Raw genomic sequence first — 27666 nt, forward strand, 5'->3', positions numbered from 1 at the left:
GTGTGCTGTCTGCTTAACAGAGAGCTGTGATTGTTTAGCAGAGGCTTCTCAGTATGCTCTAGTGCTGTTCATGCTGTCTGGATGATTAACACTGGTCCAATAGCTATGGATATTGGACACTGGGTGGAAATCTGGTTGATGAGAGCATTGGATGTCTGTACAGTCCTGGCCAATTAGAAGGGGACGTGCCCCAAAGAATGCTGGGTAACTGTATTTATATCTGAGGAGCACATGTCCAGTCCAGCCCTCCTCCACACGTAGAGGTTTAGGTGGGGATAGGGTCTAGATGTAAGTGTTGTACAATCAAATACCCAGAGCACATAATAAATATAATTTTGCAGTATAGTTTAGGTCTGCTTTAAGCAGTGTAATCTAGAGAGCAGAAAGTACATTATAGTATAATGTCAAGTGAAGGATGCTAATTACCCACCAAAATATGCACTAAGTCCTTAGAAAATGGAGGCCATCCAGCGGAAGTGTGGTCTTACTTGTCCAAAAGGACTCGGAAAATAGGGGGCATATCATGGTTCTATTCATACCTACACTCCTGTACCGCACATACTAAGACTGCAAGAATGCTAAATTGTGAGAAAGATTTTCAAACTACCTACACTCTTAAGGAATGGGAGTCAGCTACATCTTCAGTTCTTACATTTTCTCATTGTACAAACCATTGGGAACTAGCTTTGAAACTTCTTCATAGGAGCTACTTGACACCAGTGCGTATAGCTTGTATTTTTAAACAACCGCCGGGCATTTTCTGCTGGGGTTGTGATGCTCTGGGCACCTTGCTACATATAACGTGGGGGTGCAGATGCCTCCGTAGTTTTTGGAACTCTGTGTCCCAACATATAGCGAAAATTACCGTTATGATCTTTCCTCTCAAAGTAGAGCTGGCAATATTGGGCTTTGGTATTGACCAGTTCCCCAAACAGTACAGGGCGATTATTACCCATATCTTGATAGCTGCACAGTTGGATATTACCTCCAAATGGAGATCACTAGTGGTACCAAACGTTACGGATGTTATCCACAGAGTGCACTCCCACTGCTCCTATGAGGAGTTTTTTGCCTTTCGCAATGGCTCTACTACACAATGCTTGCATAGATGGTCTGTATGTATTACACTTTTCCTGGGCTCAGTGCCGTCATAGGTTACAGCTAAGGATACTGATATTTACTCTGACTGATGACAAATGGCCTCTATTGTTCTGGTGGTTATTGTTGGTTCCTTCCTTTTTTCCTTGTTCTCTTTTCTTTTTTTCTTTCCTGCATGTTTTTTTTTTTTTTTTATTTGTGTGGTCTAGTTCCTTGACCTATATTGCCTTCTTATAATACTATGTTATTTAGCTAGTCCATGCATTACGTGACTAACCCTCTGGCCCATACCAAAGTGTGGCTGCCGCCATTGGTGGCACCTATTCCCCCGCAGCGCTACTTCACAACTAAGAGGCAAGCTGCGGATTTGGACACAGTTTAGTCCCCATTGGGGCGTCTGACTCCGCGGTGAGCCCAATACCAAGCGTAGGGGTGATCTGCAATAGTGATGTAATGATATTTCATTAAATTTATGAATCTACCTTTTTTTACTGTTCTTGGAAAATGTTTATTATCTGTACCGTTTATAATAATCTTCTGTTATTACCGTTGTCCAATGATGTCAAGAAAGTACCTTTTTGTTCTAGTACTGCTCATGGACTGTTTGAATGTCTTGTATTCCTTCTAAAACCTTAATAAGAACTAATTAAACAGAAAATTCAGGCCAAAGGTGCCTGCAAACATTCCAGGCCTGGCCTTTGGATTATGCAGGATTCAGGCACTTTATAGACATTCAAAATTGCCTTTTTTTTTTTTTAATGGAAAACTAAAGAAATTGGCTAGAAAAAAAATCCATCCCAGCTGTTTCACTGTTCCCCAAGAAGTGTATAGGCAGGAGATGTCTGATGAGGTTAGAGATTGGCCTACAGACATATGAATGTTCCCTAATCTGGCTGCAAATAGCAATAATTCTCTGTTATCTGGAAGCGCCTTAAAGGGCCCATTTAGATGTTTACTTTATAGTAATGTGTGTTAAAACATTACTGCAACAAGGGCAAAGCATGTAGCGTGGTGTATTGCATTGCTGTTCATTTTAAATAGCACCCTAATATACTGCAAAAATAGGAAGAGATAGCCTAGCCACTGCACACTTTACCATGCCCGAGTGTTTATCAGGTAAAAGCAGCCCCAGCTCCATTCATCCAGGGGCAAAACATTTTGGAGTTGTGGTCTGGATGAATGGAGCTGAGGCTGCTTTTACCTGCTAACCACTCGGGCCGGGTGAGGCATATCGTGGCTAGGCTCCATATCTCTGGACAGACCTTTCTTCAGTCTGCACCCTCACTAGCCAGCAACATCGCACGCATCAGACCTTGATAGCCTGAGAAGGGATCCGTAATCATTTATCATGGGTCACCCTAATAAACTGTTACATTAGTAGGCAATCCACCCACTCTGCAGCACGTTACACAACACACGTGTGTTTGTTGTGTTGCATTAAAAAAAAAGAAAAAAAAAAGAGGGTCAGGCACTTTTTTTTTTTTTGTCGTTAGGAAAATCAGTTAAGAAATATAAATGTCTGCAAAAATGTTCTTCTTTTCATGCATTTCAGCATCACCCAGGAACAACGTGCTATAACAGTAAATCATGGATGACCATAGTGAGTGAGAAATCAGAGATGCAGCTTAGTGTGGATGATCGATTCAAATTAAGTGAATTAAAGTGAAGAGCATTTTAGGAATTTTCAGCATTAGGCTTATAAAAAAAAGTAGGGATCTTTTAAGTGCAGTCAGAAAAAATCAAACAATGATTGGAAAAATAACACATTTTGTTAATAAATCATCAAAAAATCTCTTTGCTCTCTGATTCTTTCATCCCTTTTTATCTAATAGTAGCACCATTCTCTTAGTATAATACCCAGTACATTTACAAAGAGTAGCATGCATTTAATGTGTATGTCCAGCCGAAACATTATTTTTAGTTTTGGATCGTGTGAAGAAGGATTAGAACCCTGTCCATTTTATACTGCTACAAGAAAACAACAAGAGAAGGGCGCACCGACCTTGTGCATTACCACTTAAAAGTTTATTAAAATCAAAGAAGGGTACGCCGCTCTGAGGAAGAGGGTCCTCCCTCGAAACGCGTAAGACACATCATGTTTTGAGGACGCCATCACGCTATCCAGCAGTAGAGAAGTGTCCTGGGAGCGAGCGGTGCCCATTTCCTATATGCTTATTCATATGCTACGTTTGTGAGTATATTGTACGCTACTCTTCCTTGATTTTAATAAACTTTTAAGTGGTAATGCACAAGGTCGGTGCGCCCTTCTCTTGTTGTTTTCTTGTAGTGCCTTTTGGATACCCTTGGTCCTGAGGGGGGCAGCAAGACCACTTCATTTGTGTCATAAAACCACCTAGAAGATTCACCTTCCCGCATACCACTTGAGCGCAGGAGAGATATTGTTGTTTTTTGGAAATCATTTTATACTGCTATCCAGGGATGCGTTAGAGAGTTTACCCTCCCTCACTGCCTTTCAAGAAGACAATGTTTCACTAGATAGGAGGTGAGGAAAAATCTGTAACAGGTACACAGTCAGCAATTAAAATGTGAAAAACTGACAGTAGACTTCAAATACTTTAATTAAAAAAAATTACATTTTATTTTTATCTGTGTTACCCTTGAAGATTTTCCTTTACTTACTGTCTAGACCAGTGATGGTGAACCTTGGCACCCCAGATGTTTTGGAACTACATTTTCCATAATGCTCAACTACACTGCAGAGTACAGGAGCATCATGGGAAATGTAGTTTCAAAACATCTGTTGTGCCAAGGTTCACCATCACTGGTCTAGGGAAACTGTTGTTAACGTGACAGTAAGAAAGAAAAATCACTGTAACACTTCTCTAGTTCTTTCCCCAATCTATAAAAAAGAAAAAATTGTGTGTGCACATACACTCTAACCCCTTCCTACTCCCCCTTTGTAAATTAGCATAATTCCAGCAAGCTCCCTGTGTCTGGGGGGCATTCATTAAAGTAGAAGTCCACCCTCACACTAAAATCTGTAAATCTATTGGCAATCTAAGACTAACCTATCTAGCCCTGAAAAGAAGAAATCTATACATACCTTTTCTGAAGCCGATCCGGTCTGGTCCCACGCTGAGCTGTCAGCGGAGGCTTCTCAGTGTGGGCGGGTGCAGAGGAGGCAGCAGACAACGGAATGGAAGTTTATGGGTGACATCACTTCCCATTAATTTTCCACTAGGCTGTCTCCTCTGCAGTGCTTCCACCACTGGAGACCGGTGTTCCGTGAAAAAACCATACCCATAAAAATTCCATACCCTCGTCACTTCCGGTGCACCTACGTCAGCACCTACGTCATTGAACAGCTGAGGAGCGGTCTAGTGCGCATGCTCGGAGGGTATGGAATTTTGACAGTAGTGTGTTGTAACGTTACACCGCCTCAGCTGTTGCGGCGGATACATTAAAACAGCTCGGCTGCAATATGAGTAATCTCCGCTCCTATCCCTGTCACTTCCCTGATCTCAGCTACTAAATGTAAAAGCGGCGGTGGGAATATGAAAATATAAATCATAATTTAGATTCCATACACCCGCCGCCGCTTTTACATTTAGTAGCCGAGATCAGGGAAGTGACAGGGATAGGAGCGGAGATTACTCATATTGCAGCCGAGCTGTTTTAATGTAACCTTTAATGTAACCGCCGCAACAGCTGAGGCGGTGTAACAATGCACACACTACCGTGAAAATTCCATACCCTCCGAGCATGCGCAATGCTACGCTGCTCAGCTGTTCCATTATGTTTCTGACAGGAAGTGACGTGGGTATGCAATTTTCACGAGGTATGGTTTTCTAACGTTACACCGGATCTGAGTGTCTTCAAAAAAGTAATGTATAGCGATTTCTTCTTTACAGGGCTAGATAGGTAAGTTTTAGTTTTGTGGATGCCTGTAGATTAAGAGAATTTAGTGTTAGGATGGACTTCCACTTTAAAGTCCTGCTATTTGCAGCACCCACTGGGGATCGTTTTGATCTGCAGTAGTGAGCTGCTACTGCTGTGGAGGGGCTGGAAGATTTGATCAATAAAAAATGTGACAAAGAGATTTGACAAAGAAGCCAGGAACTTTGAAAAGTGTTATTTGATTAGAGAGAGAGCCCCCTGGTCCCTCCCCTTCCTCTGACACAGGCCGCTGGAGTGGCCGCATCATCTCCCTTGGCCTGCAGCATTATTGTCACCATCCTGTGAGCGGCCATCTTCCTGGTGGGCTCCAGCTTTACTACACACCACACTGAAGTGTGCCTTCTCAGCGGGACCCCAACAGCTGGTCCCAGCGTGCCTTTCAGCTGGTATGTGAACCTTGAACCTGTTTCCATCACAAGTGCTGGGCCCTCCTTTTAGTGTTTGAGGTGGGATGAGACTTGGGCTTTTACCTTTTAAATGTGTTGTTTACACATGACTGTGTTTTTTTCTGGACTGTGTGCTTTATCTATGCCCACATAATAAGTGTTACTTTATGATTTATATGGAAGCAAGTTTTATTCATTTATTCATCATCCTCCAATGAATCTACTTCTTTCTCACGGATACCCTGACTTTACCAGTGCGCTGCATATAGCCTTTGTGAACATTTGATCAATAACCACTCTGATCAGGACAGCCAGACAAGTGAGTTTACCACATTAGTCCCATATCAGGCCCATACTGTGTAATACAAATGAGTGAGTAATACAACTTACTTAGACCATTCTGCAAAGATGTTGATGACGTTTTTGTGGACTGTCCCTTGTTACTTGGCGTTGGCAGTATTTCTAAAAAAAAAAGTTACACAGTGGCATAATATCAGTTACTAAACTATGTAGGCCAAATTCAAGCAAAGCAATATTTTATGTGTGTTAATGTAGAATCCCCAGCAGATATGAAAATCACAGTTTTCTCTGACCATTTTATAAAGTGCCACAAACACACATACACTATATTGTCAAAAGTAAAGGTGCCTTTACACCTACATGAACTTTAATGCCACCCAAGTCTTAGTCTGGAAGGCTGTCCACAAGATTTAGGAGTGTGTCTATGGGAATGTTTGACTATTCCTTTAGAAGCACATTTGTGAGGTCAGGCACTGATGTTGGACTAGAAGGCCTGGCTCGCAGTCTCTGCTCTAATTCATCATATGCTATCGGGTTGAGGTCAGGCCAATCAAGTTCCTCCGCCCCAAACTCACTCATCCATGTCTCTATGGGCCTTGCTTTGTGCTCTATTACAAATCATGTAGTGGAGGGGGGATTATGATGTGAGGTTGTTTTTCAGGGGTTGGGCTTGGCCCTTTAGTTCCAGTGAAGGGAACTCTTAAGGCATCACCATTCCAAGACATTTTGGACAATTTCATGCTCCCTACTTTGAGGAAACAGTTTGGGGAAGGCCCCTTCCTGTTCCAACATAACTGCACACCAGTTCACAAAGAAAGGTCCATAAAGACATGGATGAGCGAGTTTGGAATGGAGGAACTTGACTGGCCTGCACAGAGTCGTGACCTCAACTTGATAGAACACCTTTGGGATGAATTAGAGTGCAGACTGTGAGTCAGGCCTGGTCTCCAACATCAGTGTCTGACCACACAAATGCACTTCTGGAAGAATGGTCAGTCATTTCCATTGACACACTCCTAAACCTTGTGGACAGCCTTTCCAGAAGAGTTGAAGCTGTTATAGCTGCAAAGGGGGGGCCAACTCAATATTGAACCCTACGGACTAATGCTGGCCATACACTAGCAAAAAAATTGTTTTAAAATCTGTCATTTGGTCCGATCGTTCGTTTTTCGTCCAGTTAATGGGCACAAATAGAAAATTATTTTTAACTTTCCAGAGCCGAAAAATTGAAGGAACAGTTTGGAAAATTCTGCCGAATGAACGATAAATTTAAAGGTTAATGTGTTTCTGAACTGTTTGCACTAGGCATATGTAACAAACTGAACGAAAAATGTCCATTGAGCGATTTATAGTTCGAAATTTGGTCATTACATGATGGCACAATCGTCTGCTCTCACGGCCGATTTTTATTTTTCGAAAATGAGTTTGAACGATTTTTCGGCTAGTGTATGGCCAGCTTAAGACTGGGATGCCATTAAAGTTAATGTGCGTATAAAGGTAGGTGTCCCAATACTTTTGAAAATATAGTGTGTAACACACACATCATGTGGATGATTTACTAAAACTGGAGAGTGCAAAATCTGGTTCAGCTGTGCTTTATAGCCAATCAGCTTCTAACTTCAGCTTGTTCAATTAAGCTTTGACAAGAAAAAAACCTGGAAGCTGATTGGTTTCTATGAAGAGCTGCACCAGATTTTGCACTCCCCAGTTTTAGTAAATCAGCCTTTCACATTAATTCTTACTGGAGCAAGATATGGATTTCTACAACTGATGTGGACACCTCTGCTTGTGCTGAGGTGCTAAAATCAACTAAATGCATTCCAGGTGCATTAAAAGAAAAATGTCCAATGTCTAAATGTTCATTCTCTTTCTAAGGGCTCTTTCACACGGGCGTTCCGTATGTCCGTATATCACCCCATCCGTTTGCGGGTAATATACGGACATAATGCATGTCAATGGGATTGCGGATGTCAGCGGATGAGCATCCGCTGACATCCGATTTGTGTCCTTTCAGTTCTGTTCCGTTTTTATTTTTTCTTCCATTAAAAAAAAGGAACGGATGCAAAATCGGATGTCAGCGGTGTCATCCACTGACATCCGCAATCCCCATAAACATACATTATGTCCGTATGTCATCCGCAAACGGATGGGATGATATGCGGACATACGGAGCGGATGACACAAGTGTCATCCGTGTCCGTGAAAAAAAAAAAAAAAGTGCCGCAGCGGAAGAAGAAATCGGAGCGGCCGTGTGAGAGAGCCCTTAAGCAGTCACAACCTGAGTAGTGTTTCAGTCAGCATGCTGTAGAGTAAAACCCTTGCTCTATGTGGGTAAGCAATAATCTCTCAACAGAGGTTCTACACGCCCTTCAGTACCAGATCTCTCAAATCAATAGAGAGCATAAGCTTTGCTGACAGCAGAATAATAGGTCTAACACAGTAGGGCAAGTGCCAAACCTCTACAGACAAACCACTGAGTTCAAGAATACCATTCTGCAGCTTCCGGCAAGGGTCAGGACTTCACTTAGGCTGTGGCTGCTTTGTAAGGAACTTGAACTGAAAGAGACTGAACACCTTTTGTTTTGATTGGCCTTGGAAGTATTTAACTGATTTAAACAGAAGGTTTAACTATCCTTCAAATAAAAAAGAAAATGCAGTTGAAGCCTATCCGTTACCTGTGTAAGCAGTCATTATATTCATAGGCACTCTAGTCAGTGCTGTATTTTGGCCTAGGCTGACAAGGCCCAGGCCTAGGGCGGCACTTTGCAGGGGGGCGTCAAGAAAGTCGCCTCCCCTCCACCTTAGACTCTATTGGCCACTGATTGGTAGAGCTGCCTCTCTCACCCCCCTCTCTCTCTCTTTTTCTCTCACCCCTCCTCTCTCTCTCACCCCCCTTTCTCTCTCTCTCACCCCCTCTCTCCCTCCCACTCTCTCATCCCCCTCTCTCATCCCTCTCTCTCTCTCTCTCCCACCCCTCCTCTCTCTGTCACCCCCCCTCTCCCTCTCTCCCACCCCTCCTCTCTCTCTCACCCCCCCCTCTCCCTCTCTCATCCCCTCTCTCGTCCCCCCTCTCTCTCTCATCCCCTCTCTCTCATCCCCCTCTCTCCCCTCTCTCTCTCCCTCACAGCCCCCTCTCTTTTTCTCTCTCACCCCCCCTCTCTCTCTCTCGCTCTCTCTCATCCCCCCTCTCTCACCCCCCAACCCCCTCTCTTTTTCTCTCTCATTGCCCCCTCTTTCTCTCATCCCCCTTTCGCTCTCTCTCTCTCTCGCTCTCACACTCTCTCTCTTTCACCCTCCTCTCTCATCCCCCTCTCTCTGTCTCTAATCCCCTCTCTCACCCCCCCCTCTCACCCCCCCTATCTCTCTCTCTCTCTCTCTCTCTCTCCCCTCTCTCTCTCATCCGCCCTCTCTCTCTCTCTCTCTCTCTCTCATCCCCCTCTCTCTCTCTCCCTCCCTCACCCACACCCTCTCTCTCATCCCTCCCCTCTCTTTCTCTCCCTCCCTCACCCACCCCCCCTGTCTCTCTCTCTCTCTCTCACCCCCTCTCGTGAGATCTCATGGGTTCATGCTGGGACTTGTAGTCCTTCAATTTTGGAGGGAGTCACATCCATTAAAAAGGAAGGAGTGGGGCAAATTTACATAGGAGGGGGGAGGGGGGTGCCCAATTTTAGACTTGCCTAGGGAAGCACAAAACCAAAATACACCACTGACTCTAGTCAATAGTCTAAGTATCTGATGCAGAATGTCAGTTGCAATTTGCGTGTTCATGCCCTTCACACCTGCTAAATGTCTGTGGCAGACAGCATTAGGTGTCATACCTGGGTTAGAGAGAATGCTAGAGCTGATAGACAAGGACCCACAAATCACACATGGTAGCAAATGATGTAAATAGCATTAAAGTAGATCACTCATTTTCCTCAAGCAGTTTTCTCAAGAGAGGTATCCTACTCAACTAGAGACTCTGGCTTGTGTAAATTGGGTGGCTCATCCCTAGTAAGGGTGGCAAATGTTGTTTCATATGTGTAGCTCCCACTGGTGGCCCATTTAAGCGGACGTCACCTCCACCTGCAGACTGTTGCCCCCTTCTTAAGCTTTAGGGGGAGAACAGCATGGCCCAGGGCAGAATACGGTGCAGCTCGAGAAAGCTTTGGTTATAGTGTCCCATTGTGCTGCCAGAACTGAGTGTGCTAGAAGCCCAGAGATAGGCTGGACAGCCAGAGAGCTAGACTGTGTAGAGTATCCTGTGCTGCTAGAAAATTGTGGAGGACTTTGCTTCTGAGAGCCACATGGCCGCTGTGCTGTGTCTAGGGTGAGTGTGCCAAAGAGACCCAAGGCCATATGATGCTGAATTGTGTTTCTTCTACAGCATGCTATAGGCTGTTGTGCCCACCAGAGATTGTGTTGCTGAACAGGACTGTGAGCTGTGCTACTGATCCAATGCTGTTGTGTAGAACCATGTGCTGCTGAAACTTAAATACTGTGCTTGGAGAAAAGAGCAGACGATGGAGAAAAGAGCAGACGACGGAGAGACCAATGGATGCAAGCTTAATAGGTAGGCCCAAAGCCTGGTGAGTGACATTTTGCCTTTTAACACTCTGGAGCTGTAGGTCCTGATCCTATTACCATCAATTCATCCTGAGTTACGGAGTGGCTATTGCTGGAACAGACTGCATCAGGGAGGACTTTTGCCTAATACAAGGGTGATGAGAGCCCTATTGGACACCTTAAAGAGCTCACTTGACTGTTGTTGTTATTCTTGCACCTTGCAAACTTGTTTGCCCACTGGCCAGGGGTTAGGAAGGGCATTTTCTGTAGTAGGTAGGCTGTATTGCTGTAGGTACAATTAATTACACGGCCTTTTCAAACTGGTTCTTGTATTGTTTTACAGTATCGGGATACTATTGTGAAAACTGTGTTAGGGCTGTTCCCCTACACTAGCCTAGAGTTCCGGACCATTTTGTGGACAACAATATTGCCCTGTTTTTACTGGTAGGGAAAGTGTGCCATTTTTCTATTCGAGATGCTTGTTGTACTGAACAAGTGGTATCAATAATTTTTTTCTATTATCTGGGAATACTAATGGTGGTGCCCATATCACGTAAGGAGGGTCTGCCTTTTCATGTTATATTTCATTTTAATTTAATTTAATGCAGTAGCACATTTAAATATATTTATCCTTATTCCAAAGGTTTTATGTATTTTTATTGCAGCACCAGATATTAATTACAAGGTATAATCAACATCTTCTGGCTGAAAGGATGCCTAATAAATACGAGTTTTGCATAATGCAGTGAAATAGTATAACTCATCTAGAAAGACCTATTTTTCCTTTTCATGTTATATTGTAAGACACACGGGTAATAAATAACTATTTGCATTAATTGTTAGTGCAATAGTAAAACAAGATCCAGTCGTGTTTTGGTTTAGATAGGAATTATTAGGAGAGCGCCCATTCCGCAGGCTTGCAAACACAAAATTGCTAAATGGCATTTCATACGCTTATGTAAGTGTTTGTCACTATTGCAATAACCGCAGATATTTTAGAGCGGTCTTTCTCAGTCAGGGTTCCATGGAACCCTAGGGTTTTGCTATGCAGTTAGGGTTTTTTTTTTTTAGAAATTTCTGACTCTTAGGTAAATAATCCCTAGCACTAATGATCTTTTTAGCTATCTGCAACTGGCATTTTTACTATTGACCACCAATGTAAGGGGCTTTTTTCCCACTGACCACCTATGTAAGAAGCATTCTTACCACTGACCACTAGAATAATGGGGCACTTCTCCACTAACACCAAGGTGGCACCACACTGGTGACTAATTTAAAGGGCCACTTCACTAACCACAGATGTAGGGGGGCACCTTTCTATTGACCATCATAGTAAACAGATATTTCTTCATTGACCACTAATGTGAGAGAATACCGCCCTTTTCAGTATGTGTATTAAGTCTAGGTTCACACTAGTGCTGCTGCATAGCCAGATGTTTTTCAGTGCATCTTTGTAGTGTGTTTTTGTACGTTTTAAATGTTCTTGATGCATTTTCATGCTTCATGTTTTTTTTATTTTTTAGTAGGAGACAGGTTGTCATACACAAAACCCTCCCAAAACCATGCATAAAAATGCATGTACATTTTATGCACTCACATAGATTTATATGGGGCCAAAAGGGTACTATGCTACACCTAAAGAAGTGCTGGTATAGCAAAATCTACTTTGGCTATAATTCTCCTGGGGATTACAGGAGTACAGTTCATGCTGCACTCCTGTGACCCATTTTCAGCCGACAGTGGGGTAAAGTCCGCTGCTGGCTGACATACATGACTCAGCTGATCCAGGCTCTAGAAAGATCTTTACTTTACAGTCGGTATCCACCCACATGCCTGATTTTCAAAAAACGCACTTCACCATGTTGCATTGATGTGACACCATAGGTAATAATGTGATTTCCATTTCCATGCCTAATGTAGTGTGATAGCAAATGCAGGAGAAATCGCACTGTGAACAAGACCTTATTTTTTGTCCATTTTTATTATTCATTTCAATTTGTTATTATTACTAAAAATAACTGCGTTTTATAGAGCAGCCCTGGGTGTCAAATACAGTAAGCAGGCCACATTCCTAATAGCTATATTGCTGCTTAGTGTTCATATTAATGTAATGTAAGCTATATAGTAAATATTAGCAGAGGTTCCCTAAGACCATTAGGCCTCTTTCACATGGAGCGGACCGTATTGTGATCCGCTCCGGCACTTTTTTTTTTTTTTTTTACGGACACGGATGACACTTGTGTCATTCGGTCCTTATGTCCGCATATCATCCCATCCTTTTGTGGATGATATACGGACATAATGCATGTCTATGGGGATTGCTGATGTCAGCGGATGACACCGCTGACGTCCCATTTTGCGTTCTTTCCGTTTTTTTAAATGGAAGAAAAATAGGGTTCTGTTCCGTTCCAAAAAAGGAACAGAACTGAAAGGATGCAAATCGGATGTCAGCGGATGGTCACCCGCTGACATCCGCAATGCCATTGACATGTATTATGTCCGTATATCACCCGCAAACAGATGGGGTGATATATGGACATACGGAACGCCCGTGTGAAAGAGGCCTTAGTCTTCATATGCTAGCTGGTCAGGCCAGGGAGGGGGCCTGACCAGCTAACACATAAGGTTACCTCCTCTATGTAGCATTAGATCACTTACTACACAGGTGTCAAACACAAGGCCCGCGGGCCGAATGCGGCCCCCCAGGCCATTTCATGTGGCCCTTGCACCTCTCCTGCAGCTGCGACACCCCTCTTGTCTCTGCCCCCACCTTGTCTCTGTAGTAGGCAGCAGAGAGAACAGAACTCCTTTGCCAGATCCTGCACTCCTCTGTGCAGTTGCAAAAAGGCTCGTCTTTGCCCCCCCCCCCACGCTCAGCAGTCTGCAGCAGAGAGGAGAGCAGAACTCCTCCTACAGATCCTGCACCTCTCTGTGCAGCCGCAACACTACCTTTGCCTCCCCTGGTCTCCACATTCAGCACTCTGGAAACTGACTCCAACCCTCCTTTGGTTCTCCTTCCTACCCTGTACTTCTTCCCACATCCACCTGCATCTTCTTCCTGGCAGCAGCACAAGGTAAGGGGGTGCATTGTGATGCAAGGAAGGGAGGGTGACTCTTGACATCGCATGTAAGGGGGCATGGGGTGCTCTGGACATCTAATCCTACAGATGTAACCGGCCCTTTGAGGGCAACCATAATTCTGATGCGGCCCGTGATGAAATCGAGTTTGACACCCCTGACTTACTATATTATTCAGTAGCTCTAGTTTCTGTAACCATCATTACTGCAGAGATCTATCTATTGCTGCCTGCAAGGGGAGGTAGGGTATGATTATGGCCTGTTTTAAGATGGCTGCTGGGGCTCCTAGGAAATCCAGAGAATATTTCACAGGATTTTCAGTGAGAAAAATTGTGTTTGCATATTGATAAAGAACACCTTTAAGGAGTGATAAATAGCAGGATTAGAAGCCACCATGGTGGGAGAATCACTAAACCCTAGCTCTCACTAATCACCAGCAGTACTAGTGCACAACCCCACTGACAACGGGCAACTTAACTTGGCATTAGGACTTAAATACTGTATGTAAATGCAGTCCAATTATAAAAGAGTGCCCAGGGCTCAAGTGGTCTATCAATACAATTATATTGTAAACAGTATTATTTTATTGTAAACGCTAAAGGAGGCATCTGGCATAAAATGTTATTAAATTCCATTTTATTAAACTTGGGTCAAACTGACTTTTGTACAATATATACTGTATATACAACAGGATGCCATTTTGATTTTTTTTTTTTTTTTTTTTATTCCTAAACTAAACATTTTTTGTAGCTTGCAATAGGTGGTTTTCCATTGAATGGCAGGATATAGGTAGCCACCTATTTCTATGGGGAAAAAAAAAAAAATCAGTCCCAATATATGCTTTTCCCCCTGACCAAACTGGTGCACATTGGTATTATTCATGTCTTATCATATATAAATACCATAATTCAACATATAACATAACCTTTTATTTAATCATTTCTATGACAGACTGGAACCAAACCTTTTTACCATTACAGGTGACAGCGACATCCTCGTAGTGATAACAGTTATGAACTCCCCATCCAAGGCTTCTGCACTGGCTTAGTGCCGTTTCTTTTCCTTTGCAATCCACATTATCTAGATAAATTGGTCCTGTGCCTTGACCAAAAAGGAGGCGGTTTGGTACAGATATAGCATGGCCACAACCCAGCTGTCGACAAACCACGTTTGCATCTACAATGTCCCAATCGTCATCACACACTGTTCCCCAGGTTCCATTGTATAGAACTTCAACTCTTCCCTGGCAGCGGCTTGCTCCATTCACTAATTGTATTTCTGCAGGAAAAATAATCAATGAAAATGTTGGAATTTGCATCACTACATAAATGTGTTTTTGTAGATGGTTTGTTTTTTAGAAGCCTTGCCCAACCTTTTGCATTATGTTATTCCTGTAATACACTTAAAAGTAAAGCATCCACTATCAATCTAATCTGTACTTCCTATACTTTTAAAATATCATCAGCTTTAAACTGCATAACCTTAACACTGAAATGAAGTAATATAAAGATGTCAAATGAGCCTCAGACCATAATAAAATGCTCACTCTATGGATCTGTTGGCCACTTACGAATGAGAATCAGACAAACATCACTCAGCAACTTTTATTACCTCAAACAGCATACCATGGTCATATTACATAGAACTGCAAACCATTCATGAATCAATAGGAATGGATCCAGGGTTTCTTGGCCTAGTTCTCATGACGCTGTGTCAGGCCAGTGCTAATATTGCAAATTTACAAACAAATTTTTGTAGTGACAGCATGAGGGACCAAGCAAGAGTGGTAAATTGCACAACTCCAATCTAAATGATATCTTCTGATAAAATAAAAATCTTTAAATATTTGACCCCTTTGTTTTTTGGTTAATATTGCAGTCATGAAAGTCAGTTAAAGTGTTACTAAACCCTGGAGCCTGCATTCACTATATCTGGTCTCCCACAGTACACAGAACATGGAAATGCAATCATTTTAGTAAATATAAAGTTCTCATTAGCAGTATATAGCAGTCCTGTAACTTCTATCGGTGTCTGGTTAAAACTCGTTGGAGGAGTTTTCATTCTACTCTGACTGTCCTATAAGGCTGCAGGACCCCTAACCCTCTGTCTGAACAGTGTTGATTGGCCCTGTGCCAATCACATGCACCCTCCCAAGGGAAAAAAAACTCTCTAGCAATACACACCAAACTTGGCATGTGCAGAGTGACTCCAAAGGCTCTGTTCTGTCAGGAGATGGTTAGGGGACAGTGGAAGAAGGGGAGTATCAGAGAAGACAGCATCAAACAGCCTTTTTACACAATGTGGAGGACTAACCCCTTGGGTTTCACAGTGAGTATAACAAGCATGCTTTACTGCATATACAAACTGATTTTACTGTTGTGGGTTTAGTAACACTTTAACTTAGGGATGCATATCTTACTTTTTGTAAAAATATCTAAAGTATTATCTCTCTTTGAGACAACACAGGAAGTCTTCCGAGGTCACTGCACAGCTCTGAATTTCTGACGATCAATAGGTTTTTTTGCACTTATCAAGATTTAACAAAATTGTAAAAAAAAAAAAAAAAAGACCAAGGGGAGCAAAAAGGAGAAGTTCATTGTTAGGGTTTGCATACACTTTAAGCATGAAAATTTGTCCATGGACATTCAGACCAAGTAAAAATTACGAATTTCCTTTTAATATAGCAGTTTATTCCTTTTTAGACATACCTATGGAGTTATGTTATACAATCATTCAAAGCACGCTTAGATTTTCTTGACTGATATAACAGAGTTGTGAAGTTGTGGAATTAGCTGTGGGCTGTCTACATGATTCTGTTTCATTACTGAAGCCAAGGGCAAGAGTAAAGATAATATGCAGCTGCAGTGTACCAGACCACATCTGTATTTACTACATAACTTTACAAAGTCTAGGGGTGCAAAGTTGTGTCATAAATAAAGATGTGGGCTGGTATAATGTGGCTATAGCCTTGGGTCTATCCTTGTGAATCCCAAGGAACCATGAAGTTAGGCAGCACTGAACATCGCAGATGTGTGATGCTGAGCAGCAAAAAAAGAAGAATATTTTAGTTTACAAACAATATAGGATGCACTAGCTCTTTTGGCCATTGACAAAATTACTAGATTACCAGTACAGATCTGGTGTCATTTTTCACTTTCAAAATGTCAAAGACCTCTATTATCCTCTAAAATTTTACCCCTGTAAAGAGATACATCTATTAAAGAGTTACTAAACCCAGGACCATGCATGCACTATATCTGGTCTCCCACAGTACACAGAACATGGAAATTCAATAATAAAGAGATACATCTATTAAAGAGTTACTAAACCCAGGACCATGCATGCACTATATCTGGTCTCCCACAGTACACAGAACATGGAAATTCAATAATTTTAGTAAATATATACTTCTAAATACCTTTTCTCATCAGCAGTTAGAGCAATCTTGTGACTTCTATCAGTGTCTGGTTAAAGCTTGTAGGAGGAGTTTCCATTCTCCCATGATTGTCTAATGAGGACGCAGGACCCCTGACCCTCTGTCTGGACAGTGCTTATTGGCCCTGTGCTGATCGCATGCACCCCCCAAGAAAAAAAAATCTTTAGCAAAATGCACTAAACTGAGCATGTGAAGCTTGTCCCCTAGCCTCTAGCCTATGTACTATCAGGAGATTCACTCTATTACCAAAAGTATTGGGACACCTGCCTTTACACACACATGAGCTTTAATGGCATCCCAGTCTTAGTCCGTAGGGTTGAATATTGAGTTGGCCCACCCTTTGCAGCTATAACAGATTCAACTCTTCTGGGAAGGCTGTCCACAAGGTTTAGGAGTATGTCTATGGGAATGTTTGACCATTCTTCCAGAAGTGCATTTTTAAGGTCAGGCACTGTTATGGACGAGAAGGCCTGGCTCACAGTCTTCACTCTAATTCATCCCAAAGGTTTTCTATCGGGTTGAGGTCAGGACTCTGTGCAGGCCATTCAAGTTCCTCCACCCAAAATTTGCTCATCCATGTCTTTATGGACCTTGCTTTTTGCACTGGTCAAAACCATTTAGTGGAGGGTGGATTATGGTGTGGGGTTGTTTTTCAGGGGTTAGACTTGGCCCCTTAGTTCCAGTGAAGAGAACTCTTAAGGTGTCAGCATACCAAGACATTTTGGACAATTTCATGCTCCCAACTTTGTGGGAACAGTTTGGGGGTGGCCCTTCCTGTTCCAACATGACTGCGCACCAGTGCACAAAGCAAGGTCCATAAAGACATGGATGAGCAAGTTTGGAACTTGACTGGCCTTCACAGATTCCTGACCTCAACCCGAACAACTTTGGGATGAATTATAGCGGAGACTGCGAGCCAGGCCTTCTCCTCTACATTAGTGCCTAACCTTACAAATGCGCTTCTGGAAGAATGTTCAAACATTCCCATAGACCAGGGGTAGTGAATTAGAATTCAAGGAGGTTCAGTCAATAACATTCTCTTATGGCCGAGGTCTGAATCTCAAGTCTGTGCCATGAAAAATTATATGCTTCTACTTTCCTTTTTCTGGTGCAGCCACACGCTATTGCGCTCTTCTTACTGTTTTCTCCACACACTCTGGTAATACTCTGTAAATGTCTTACAATAGTGTTCACCCTTACATCAGGTGCCCCTACCAGAGTGATTCATTACATTAGGTCCCCCCATAAAACAGTTGCCACCGTCAGGGTACCCCCTTATATCAGGTGTCCCCATCAGACTGCCCCCTTAAATCAGGCATTCCTGCCAGAGTGCCCACTTACATCATCTTTCTTAAAACAGAAGGCCCCCTTACATTAGGTGCCATCATCAGAGTGCCCCTTACATCATTTGTGCCCATCAAATCAGGTGTGTCAATCAGAGTGCTCCTTTATATTAGGTGTTCTCATCAGAGTGCCTCTTTACATCAGGTCTCCCCATCATAGTTCCCCCTTACATCAAGTGTCTTCATCAAAGTGCCCCTTTACATCAGGTGTCGCCATCACAGTGCCACCTTACATCAGGTATTCCTATCAGTGTGTCCCCTTACATCAGGTGTCTTCATCAAAGTGCACCTTACATCAGGTGTCCCATCAGTGTGCCCCCTTAACCACTTAAGGGCCGAGTCCATTTATGATACATTTTGTTCACAAGTTAAAATCAGTATTTTTTGCTAGAAAACTACTTAGAGCCCCCATATATTATATATATTTTTTAGCAAAGACTCTGGAGAATAAAATGGCAGTCATTGCAATATTTTTTGTCACGCGGTATTTTTTGTCACGCCATTTTTTTTGGGAAAAATTATGAAAAATTACATTTCACTGCCTTTAAAAAAAACTAAACAGTAAAGTTAGCCCATTTTTTGTATATTGTAAAAGATGATGTCATGCCGAGTAAATAGATACCCAACATGTTATTGTTTAAAACTGTGCACACCCGTGGAATGGCGACAATGGTCAATAAAAATCTTTTAAATTATTGCTCTCACTCTGGCGATCGTGGCAATACCTCACATGTGTGGTTTGAACAGCAATTTAATTTGCGGCGCGACTTTCTGTATACGTTTTCTTATGTGTGCGAGCTCACAGCGATGGGAGCGCTGGGAGGTGGGGCGTTTGGGAGGGAGGTACCGTTTGTTAGAGCCGGCGATCGGCTTTCTGGCAGTAATGACTGATGCGGCTCGGGGGCTGCTTGATCGTTACCCCAGCGAGCAGGGAGGGGGGGCGTCCTGCTCGCTGGGGTAACAATCAAGCGGCTCCCGAGCCACATCAGTCATTACCGCCAGAAAGCCGATCGCCGGCTCTAACAAACGGTACCTTCCTAGAAGAGTTGAAGCTGTTTTAGCTGCAAAGGGTGGGCCAGCTCCATATTGAGCCCTATGGACTATGAATGGGATGCCATGAAAGTTTATGTCCATCTAAAGGCAGTTGTCCTAATACTTTTGGTAATATAGTGTATATTGGGGACTCTGGAAGAAGGTAAGGATCCGAGAAGACAGGATCAAACAGCGTTTTTACACAACTAAGAGGATTAACCCCTTAGGTTCCACAGTCAGTACAGTAAGCCTGCTTTACTGCATATACAGACTATTTTACTGTTGTGGGCTTAGTAACACTTTAATGTTTGTAAATTACAGGTAGTTTTAAAAATTACATTACAATCAGCACTTATATTCATGTTTAGTAGTAAAATATTATCTAGACAACTTTAGTAGTAATATAATCTCACCTGCCTCTTCTCTTCTCATCACAGATATCGTTTCTACAAACAAAATAAGGTTGTGTTAATAATAGCATACTGGTAAAAAAAGTAATCTTTCTAAAATAATTTCTAACCCTATATTTTTAACTGCATAGATACATATACAGGTGCATCTCATAAAAATTAGAATATCATCAAAAAGTTTATTTATTTCAGTAAATGAAATCAAAAGGTGAAACTATTTTACAGTATCTCACAAAAGTGAGTACACCCCTCACATTTTTGTAAATATTTTATTATATCTTTTCATGTGACAACACTGAAGAAATGACACTTTCCGCTACAATGTAAAGTAGTGAGTGTACAGATTGTATAACAGTGTAAATTTGCTGTCCCCTCAAAATAACTCAACACACAGCCATTAATGTCTAAACCGCTGGCAACAAAAGCAAATGCACCCCTAAGTTAAAATGTCTAAATTGGGGCCCAAATTGTCAATTTTTTGTTCCCACCATTATTTTTCAGGACTGCCTTAACCCTCCTGAGCATGGAGTTCACCAGAGCTTCACAGGTTGCCACTGGAGTCTTCTTCCACCCCTCCATGGTGACATCACGGAGCTGGTTGATGTTAGAGACCTTGCACTCCTCCACCTTCCATTTGAGGATGCCCCACAGATGCTTTATATGGTTTAGGTCTGGAGACATGCTTGGCCAGTCCATCACCTTTACCCTCAGCTTCTTTAGCAAGGCAATGTTTGTCTTGGAGGTGTATTTGGAGTCGTTATCATGTTGATATACTGCCCTGGGGCCCAGTCTCTGAAGGGAGGGGATCATGCTCTGCTTCAGTATGTCACAGTACATGTTGGCATTCATGGTTCCCCCAATGAACTGTAGCTCCCCAGTGCTGGCAGGACTCATGCAGCCACAGACCATGACACTCCCACCACCATGCTTGACTGTAGGCCAGACACGCTTGTCTTTGTACTCGTCACCTGGTTGCCACCACACGCTTGACACCATCTGCACCAAATAAATGTAACTTGGTCTCATCAGACCAGAGGTTATGGTTCCAGTAATCCATGTCCTTAGTTTGCTTGTCTTCAGCAAACTGTTTGCGGGCTTTATTGTGCATCATCTTTAGAAGAGGCTTCCTTCTGAGATGACAGTAATGCAGATCAATATGATGCAGTGTGTGGCATATGGTCTGAACACTGACAGGCTGACCCCCCTCACCCCTTCCACCTCTGCAGCAATGCTAGAAGCACTTATTTGTCTATTTCCCAAAGACAACCTCTTAAAATGACGCCGAATGCACTCAATTTCTTTGATCGACCATGGCGAGGCCTGTTCTGACTGGAACCTGTCCTGTTAAACCGCAACAATTCTTTTTTTTTTTAGATCCTTTGCAATGAGGTGCCATGTTGAACTTACAGTGATCAGTATGAGAGAGTGAGAGCGATAACACCAAATTTAACACACCTGCCCCCCATTCACACCTGAGACCTTGTAACACTTAACGAGTCACATGACACCGGGGAGGAAAAATGGCTATTTGGGCCTAATTTGGACATTTTCACTTAGGGGTGTACTCGCTTTTGTTGACAGCAGTTTAGACCTTAATGCCTGTGTGTTGAGTTACTTTTAGGGGACAGCAAATTTACACTGTTCTACAAGCTGTACACTCACTACTTTACATTGTAGCAAAGTGTCATTTCTTCAGTGTTGTCACATGAAAAGGTATAAAAAAATATTTACAAAAATGTGAGGGGTGTACTCACTTTTGTGCGATACAGTACTGTATATAGATGTGTTACACACAGAGTGATATATTTCAAGCATTTCTTTCTTTTTATTTTGATGATTAGGGCTTACAGCTAGTGAAAACCCAAAATTCAGTATCTCAGAAAATTAGAATATTACATAAGACCAATAAAAAAAGGATTTTTAATACAGAAATGTTGACTTAGTGAAAAGTAAGTCCATTTTCAGTATAGTATGCACTCAATACTTGGTCGAGGCTCCTTTTGCATGAATTACTGCATCAATGCAGCGTGGTATGAAGGCGATCAGCCTGTGGCACTGCTGAGGTGTTATGGAAGCCCAGGTTGTCAAGAGGAAGATGAGAGACATCACACCCAACAATGCAGATCAGCTGAAGGCCGCTATCATAGCAACCTGCCCAGGGCCGGTGCTGCCCCCCCCCCATATGCTCTCCCATCCCCCATACTAAGTTGCTGAAGGGGTTAAAACCAATAACCGCTGGTGCTCCATCGGTCTGGGGGGGGGGGGGGCAGAAGACGGACCTGGCCCCTAACCCCCCTCCACTCCAGAGTCCATTACCCCCTGAAAGAGAATTGAGCAAGAGTTCTTCCATTTTTGTTTAATTGAGCAAGAGTTCATCCATCTTAGTTTTAGAAGACATTTTGTGAACATTGAAATATTAGTGTGTGTGTCATGTAGAACAAGATAGAATTATTAGTTAGACCTCAGTGTTCTTTATTGGTTCTTATCTTGTTCTTCCCGAGAACAATAGCTGTACAGATCCCAGACACAGCTGGTTTTTGGTGGGAACAAGGCAGAACTAATGTTCCTTCTCTCTTTAGAAAGTCACACATGATACAATGTATATTTGTGGGAACATTTCAAGGGGACTTATCTGTATTTTCATTGTTCTCCTGTTCAGGACATTTCATCATATAAACTGTGTGAAAATAAACCTTTCGTCAGATGGCTTTGAGCAATTGAACGCCGCATGTGTCTCTTTGTTCAGAGTAATCTCTGGGCCCGCTGGGACTTGTGGTGCAACCGGGGCAGGTCATCAAGTCTATACTTCTCTGGGTGTGATTTAATGCAAACACCCCCTATCCCCCCCCCCAGGTGCCAGTGCACTTACCTTGTTCCTCTGGGCGGTAACGGCTTCCCCCTCAGTCTCCTCCATGTCCCCTCTCGGCGGCCGTCTCCTCCCTCCTCCTCTGCCAATAGGATGCCTTCTCCTTTGGCTAAGTGGGAAACAGGTCTCAGGACCTGCTTCTCAATTGGCCAGGAGGAGAATCAGTGTGGCAATAGTAAACATTCTTTTGCTATTGTTACACAACTGGGTGGGCTCAGAGCGCAGTGCTCTGCACCCAGAGCCCACTCCCTGCCCACAGAAAGAGTAACTCCATAGCAGCTGATCTAGGTGAGTAGATCAATGTACAAAAAAGCAGTCCTGGATTTTTAACCAATTTTGATTTTTTAGAGTGAGAAGTAGGAAAATGCAATATAGCTGGGGTTTTTTTATTTTTTAATTTTACAAATCCTTTGTAGACTCCACTGGGGGGCTCCTTGTCCCTAGGCTCCATAGCATCCACATAAACTCTCACAGTTATAGTTATAGCTTGGAACACACACAACAATTTCAAGGAAAACTGCAGGTGTTAGACAAATGCCATGGGTACTTGGCAAAACACTTTTATAAATTTAATAATAGTACAATGCAGCATATGACTACATGATAGAAGTTCCACTGTTGAATATAAAGAATACAGTTATAAAAAAAGGCCTGAAAAGAATACAAGCTGCCAAAAAAACGGAAAGAAAACTCAGTTATTAGTTCTAGTACTGTATAATACAACCAGTCTATTGTTGCTAAATTGGTGTACATGTATTACTTACAGTTATCCATTTCTTTTGGTCCTCGATGAATAATTTATTTTCAAAAGTATTAAAATAGTACATGTAATAGATACCAAAAATAAATTTGGAAAGGAGAACATGCAAATGAATGCAATTCTAAGCTATAAATTAAAGAGAATTTCTAATTTACCTATACATTTACCAAATCCCCTATTTAAAAACTTCAGTATTAAAAAACAAAAGTGGCAATCCTCGTGAATCAGTTTTTTTAATGTTATCATTAAGCCTAAATGAGCCTTTCATCCCCATCCAAGAATGCATACATCAGAATATATCATGTGTAACAGGTTATTTTCCCCAACAGTGCAGAGGCAGCCAGGCACACAGCAAGAATACATTCCTTCAGCTTCATTGAACAGTCTAGGGCAGAGGTATCAAACTCAATGTAATCGCAGGCTGCATAAGCATCGTGGTTGCCCTCATAGGGCCCGTTGTATCTGTAAGACTAGATGTCCAGAGCACCTCACCCCCCTTAAATTAGCTGTCAAGAGCCCCCATCATCAGAAGTCAATAATTCCCCACCCTTCTTTACATCACAGTGCACCCCCTTACCTTGTGCTGCTGCCAGGAAGAAGCTGGGTGAGTTGCTGGGAAGCATAAAGTGCAGGGTCAGGAGGAGGACAGGAGAGGAGGGGTGGGGTCAGCTGCTAGAGACTGCTGAATACTATATACTATATTATGAGATGGTGTTATGGCTGCACCAAGAGGTACAGGATCTGTAGGAGGAATTCTGCCCTTCTATCTGCTGCTGACTCCTGAGAGAGGGGAGGCAGAGATGAGCCTCTCTGCGGCTGCACCCAGAAACGCAGGATCTGGAGGAGTTCTGTCCCCCTCTCTGCTGCTGCCTGCTGAGACAAGGTGAGAGTGGAGACAAGGGGGTGCTACAGTTGCGGGAGAGGAGTGAGGGCCACATTAAAATGTCCTGGTTGGCCCGTGGGCCTTGTGTTTGACACATGAGGTCTAGGGGTTTGTCTTTTTCTGTATTTTTAGATTTTAGGAACTGGGGAAGTAGTACTGGGTGATGTAGGATACTCAAAAAATGCTTGAGGACATTTCTGTAGAGGACAACTCTCTCTAAACAGTGGAGACACAGTCTTTTCAATTATAGCTGGAAACCGTGAGATAGATTGTAGGACAGGTATAGCTACACCGGAACAATCTATAGGTTCACAGCTTCGGACCATGAAGTAGATTTAAGGTTCGGCACAAAAAGGAGGCTCTACTTACAGAATCCTGGAACAGAATCAGTCCATATGTGCAGCCTTTTGTAAAGTAATCCAGCATTCAGCCCCAGGGTGGCAAAGGGCAAGCAGCCCCCTCACCCTCTCAGCTCACTAATCCATTCCCTCAGGAGGGAGAAAATACAATCTTCTCAGGGCTCCTGACTATTTAACAGCATCCCAGCCACCAACTAGGCACACCTCCCCAGGGATTGGCTAGGCCCTGCTCAATATTCAGACAGGTCATTTGAATTCTTCCTCCCTAAACTCAAGAAACTTCTTTCTAGAGGCAGCGGGAACCAAACAAACTCCAAGCCTGTGAAGCCCTGAACAGACCAAACCAAACAATTATTGCTTTTCTGGCTACAGCAGGAGCCAAAAACTAAATTGACCTAGCAGCCTAACTGGGAGGGCACTTTCCTGGTGCCTCCATGGCAGCATACATACATATGGTGGTTGCTCCGCCCTCACCCAACCCACAGGACCTCCTCATCTCTACAAAAGTAAGAACTGCCCCCCCCCCAACGCCATTCTTTTTTCTGTCCTCAAGCCTGCAGAATCACGATCAGCCCTTACTACACCTTCACATGGTGTTACCATTACAGGGTCATGTTCCCCTGTAGGATGGAGTCCCAGGTCTTAGGCTGCTAAAAGCGCCAACAAGGCTGGGAGCCTGTTTTTCTGTGGATGTTTTTCCAGGTAAGGAGTCTAGTTCAGCCATGCTCCTCCCGGGAACCCCCCCCCCTCTGGTTTGGGGGCTGCCCCGGTACATTGATGCCTCCTGCATTCAATTTAGCCTGTCCTACTTACAGTCTGTCCTCATGTGGTGCGCTGGGGTGCAGGATCGCTAGCAAGCCCCTCTGGAGCCCCTGGGGCGCTTCGCGCCCGCCGCCTTACCTCTGTCTAGATCTGAAGTGGTTGAACAAGTTTATCCGCCTCGAGCGGTTCAAGATGGAATCCCTAAACACGGTCATCCTAACTGTGCAACCAGGCGACTGGATGGTCTCTATAGACCTTCAGGATGCGTATCTGCATATACCAATACTTCACGACTTCCAGTCGTTCCTAAGGTTCAAGATAGGGGAACTTCACCTACAGTTCCAGTGTTTGCCTTTCGGCATATCCACAGCCCCCAGAACCTTCACCAAAGTGTTGGTGGCAATGCTGGCACCCCTCTGGGAGAAGGGGGTCCATGTCTTACATTATCTAGACGACATTCTCATCCTGTCGCAGGACAAAGAACTCCTAAAGATCCATGTTCAACACGTCTTGGACACACTGATGAGGTACGGATGGCTAATCAATCACTCGAAGAGCCAGCTTACTCCAGCCCAAAAGATGATATACTTAGGGGCACTGTTCGACACACAGAGGATGGCAGTGTTACTGCCACCCGAGAAGACTCCTATAATCACAGGGAAGGTGAAGAAGGCCCTGGCGAGCAAAGCCATGTCGGCATTGGAATGTCTGAGTCTCCTCGGAACCTTTTCCTCATGTATCCTGATGGTAAAGTGGGCCCGCTGGCATCTCCGTGCTTTTCAACAGGGGTTTCTATCCCAGTGGAGAAGGAGGTCCCTTTCCCAGGAGGTGCTGATCACGGTATCAATGAAGTCCAGCCTATGGTGGTGGACGAAGCTGCCCAACCTTCAAAATCATTGCCATCTTGGCCCCATCTCATGGATCACGCTTACAACCGATGCAAGTCGGTTGGGCTGGGGGGCACACTTCAGGAACCAGTTGATCCAAGGAAGATGGCAGTTTGACTCGGAGGATGTAGTATCAAACATTCTGGAGCTGAGGGCAGCCTGGGAAGCTATATCGCACTTGGCACCTCATCTCGCGGGCAACTCCCTCCTGTTACGTATGGACAACAGGGCGGCGGTAGCCTACGTCCAGAACCAAGGGGGGACCCACAGCAGGTCATTGTCACACAAAGTGGCCCCCGATCTTAACATGGGCCGAGGAGAACCTTGTAAACCTCCGAGCAGCGTATCTGCCAGCCTCCCAGAATCATTTGGTGGATCTCCTGTCCAGGGAATTCATCAACAACAACGAGTGGTCCCTGGACAACTGTGTGTTTCGGTGGATCTGTCAACACTGGGGCAGTCCTCAGTGGGACCTATTTGCATCCCCCAAGAATGCCAAAGCACCTCGTTTTTTCACAAGATACCCTGCCCAGAATTCAGCAGGAGTAGATGCCTTAGTTCAACCGTGGTCCTTCAGAGTCGGGTATGCGTTCCCTCCTACCCCTCTAATTCTCAGATTCCTTCAACGCCTAACAGGGGAGGAGGTGACCATCCTGGCGGTGATTCCCTATTGGCCGAAAAGGCCTTGGTTCACGCTGTTGACCCAGCTGTCTGTTTGCAACCCCCTAGTCCTTCCGAAGATTCCCGGTCTCCTGTTGCAGGGGGACTACATCCACCCACATTCAAAAATCCTGGATCTGAGGGCCTGGAATTTGAAAGGAAGAGGTTGGAGTTAGGTTGCTCTCATGAGGTAACCCAGACGTTGCTCCAAGCCAGAAAATCGTCCACTAATAGCTCCTACTACAGAGTATGGCAGAAGTTTTCAGAAGTTGCCGAATCCAACAAGTTTAATCCATTGAAGCCAGCTGTGCAGGACATTCTACTGTTTCTACAGAAAGGTCTGGATGTAGGTTTGGGGCTCAATACCGTTAAAGTGCAAGTTTCAGCCTTATCAGCTCTGACAGACATCAGATGGGCCTTACATCCTCTGATAGAGCGGTTTATGAAGGCAGTACTGAGGTTAAGATCACCTAGAAAAACATTGTACCCAAAGTGGGATTTACCCTTGGTGCTGGATACCCTAGCAGCACCGCCATTTGCTCCTACTGAGGACTGTTCTTTGGAGGATGTTACTCTTAAAGCAATTTTCCTCGTAGCTGTCACTTCAGGCAGTAGGGTTTCTGAAATTCAAGCCTTGGGTGCTCAAGATCCGTATATTACGTTCTTCCCAGGTAGGGTCGTCCTACGACCAATCCATCAATTCATACCTAAAGTGCCAACTACCTACCACTTTAATCAGGAATGGGTTCTCCCAGCCTTTGAAGAAGATCCAGCTACATCAAAGTTGCATGAACTGGATGTTGCAAGAACTCTATGTCGGTACATTGATTTAACGCAATCTTTTCGTAGGGAGCAACGCCTATTTATCATTCCAAACGGAGGTAGAAAGGGCTTGGCAGCATCAAAAAGAACTATCGCAAGCTGGATCGTACGTCTGATTCAA

The 27666-nt window shown here is 43.6% G+C and overlaps 1 protein-coding gene across 1 annotated transcript in view; it reads right to left on the bottom strand.

The window, feature by feature from the left end:
* Positions 1–27666, bottom strand: part of SSC4D (scavenger receptor cysteine rich family member with 4 domains) — a gene marked incomplete at its 5' end in the record, with an annotated part of 66472 nt that overhangs the window by 29777 nt on the left and 9029 nt on the right. The window contains 3 exons of the mRNA XM_082244324.1: positions 5793–5864; positions 14298–14603; positions 19550–19582. Of these exons, the coding sequence (XP_082100450.1) occupies positions 5793–5864; positions 14298–14603; positions 19550–19582 (411 nt within the window). The remainder of the gene's footprint in view (positions 1–5792; positions 5865–14297; positions 14604–19549; positions 19583–27666) is intronic.

The sequence above is a fragment of the Pelophylax lessonae genome (assembly GCF_965119305.1).
Source record: "Pelophylax lessonae genome assembly, chromosome: 2".
Classification (NCBI taxonomy): domain Eukaryota; kingdom Metazoa; phylum Chordata; class Amphibia; order Anura; family Ranidae; genus Pelophylax; species Pelophylax lessonae.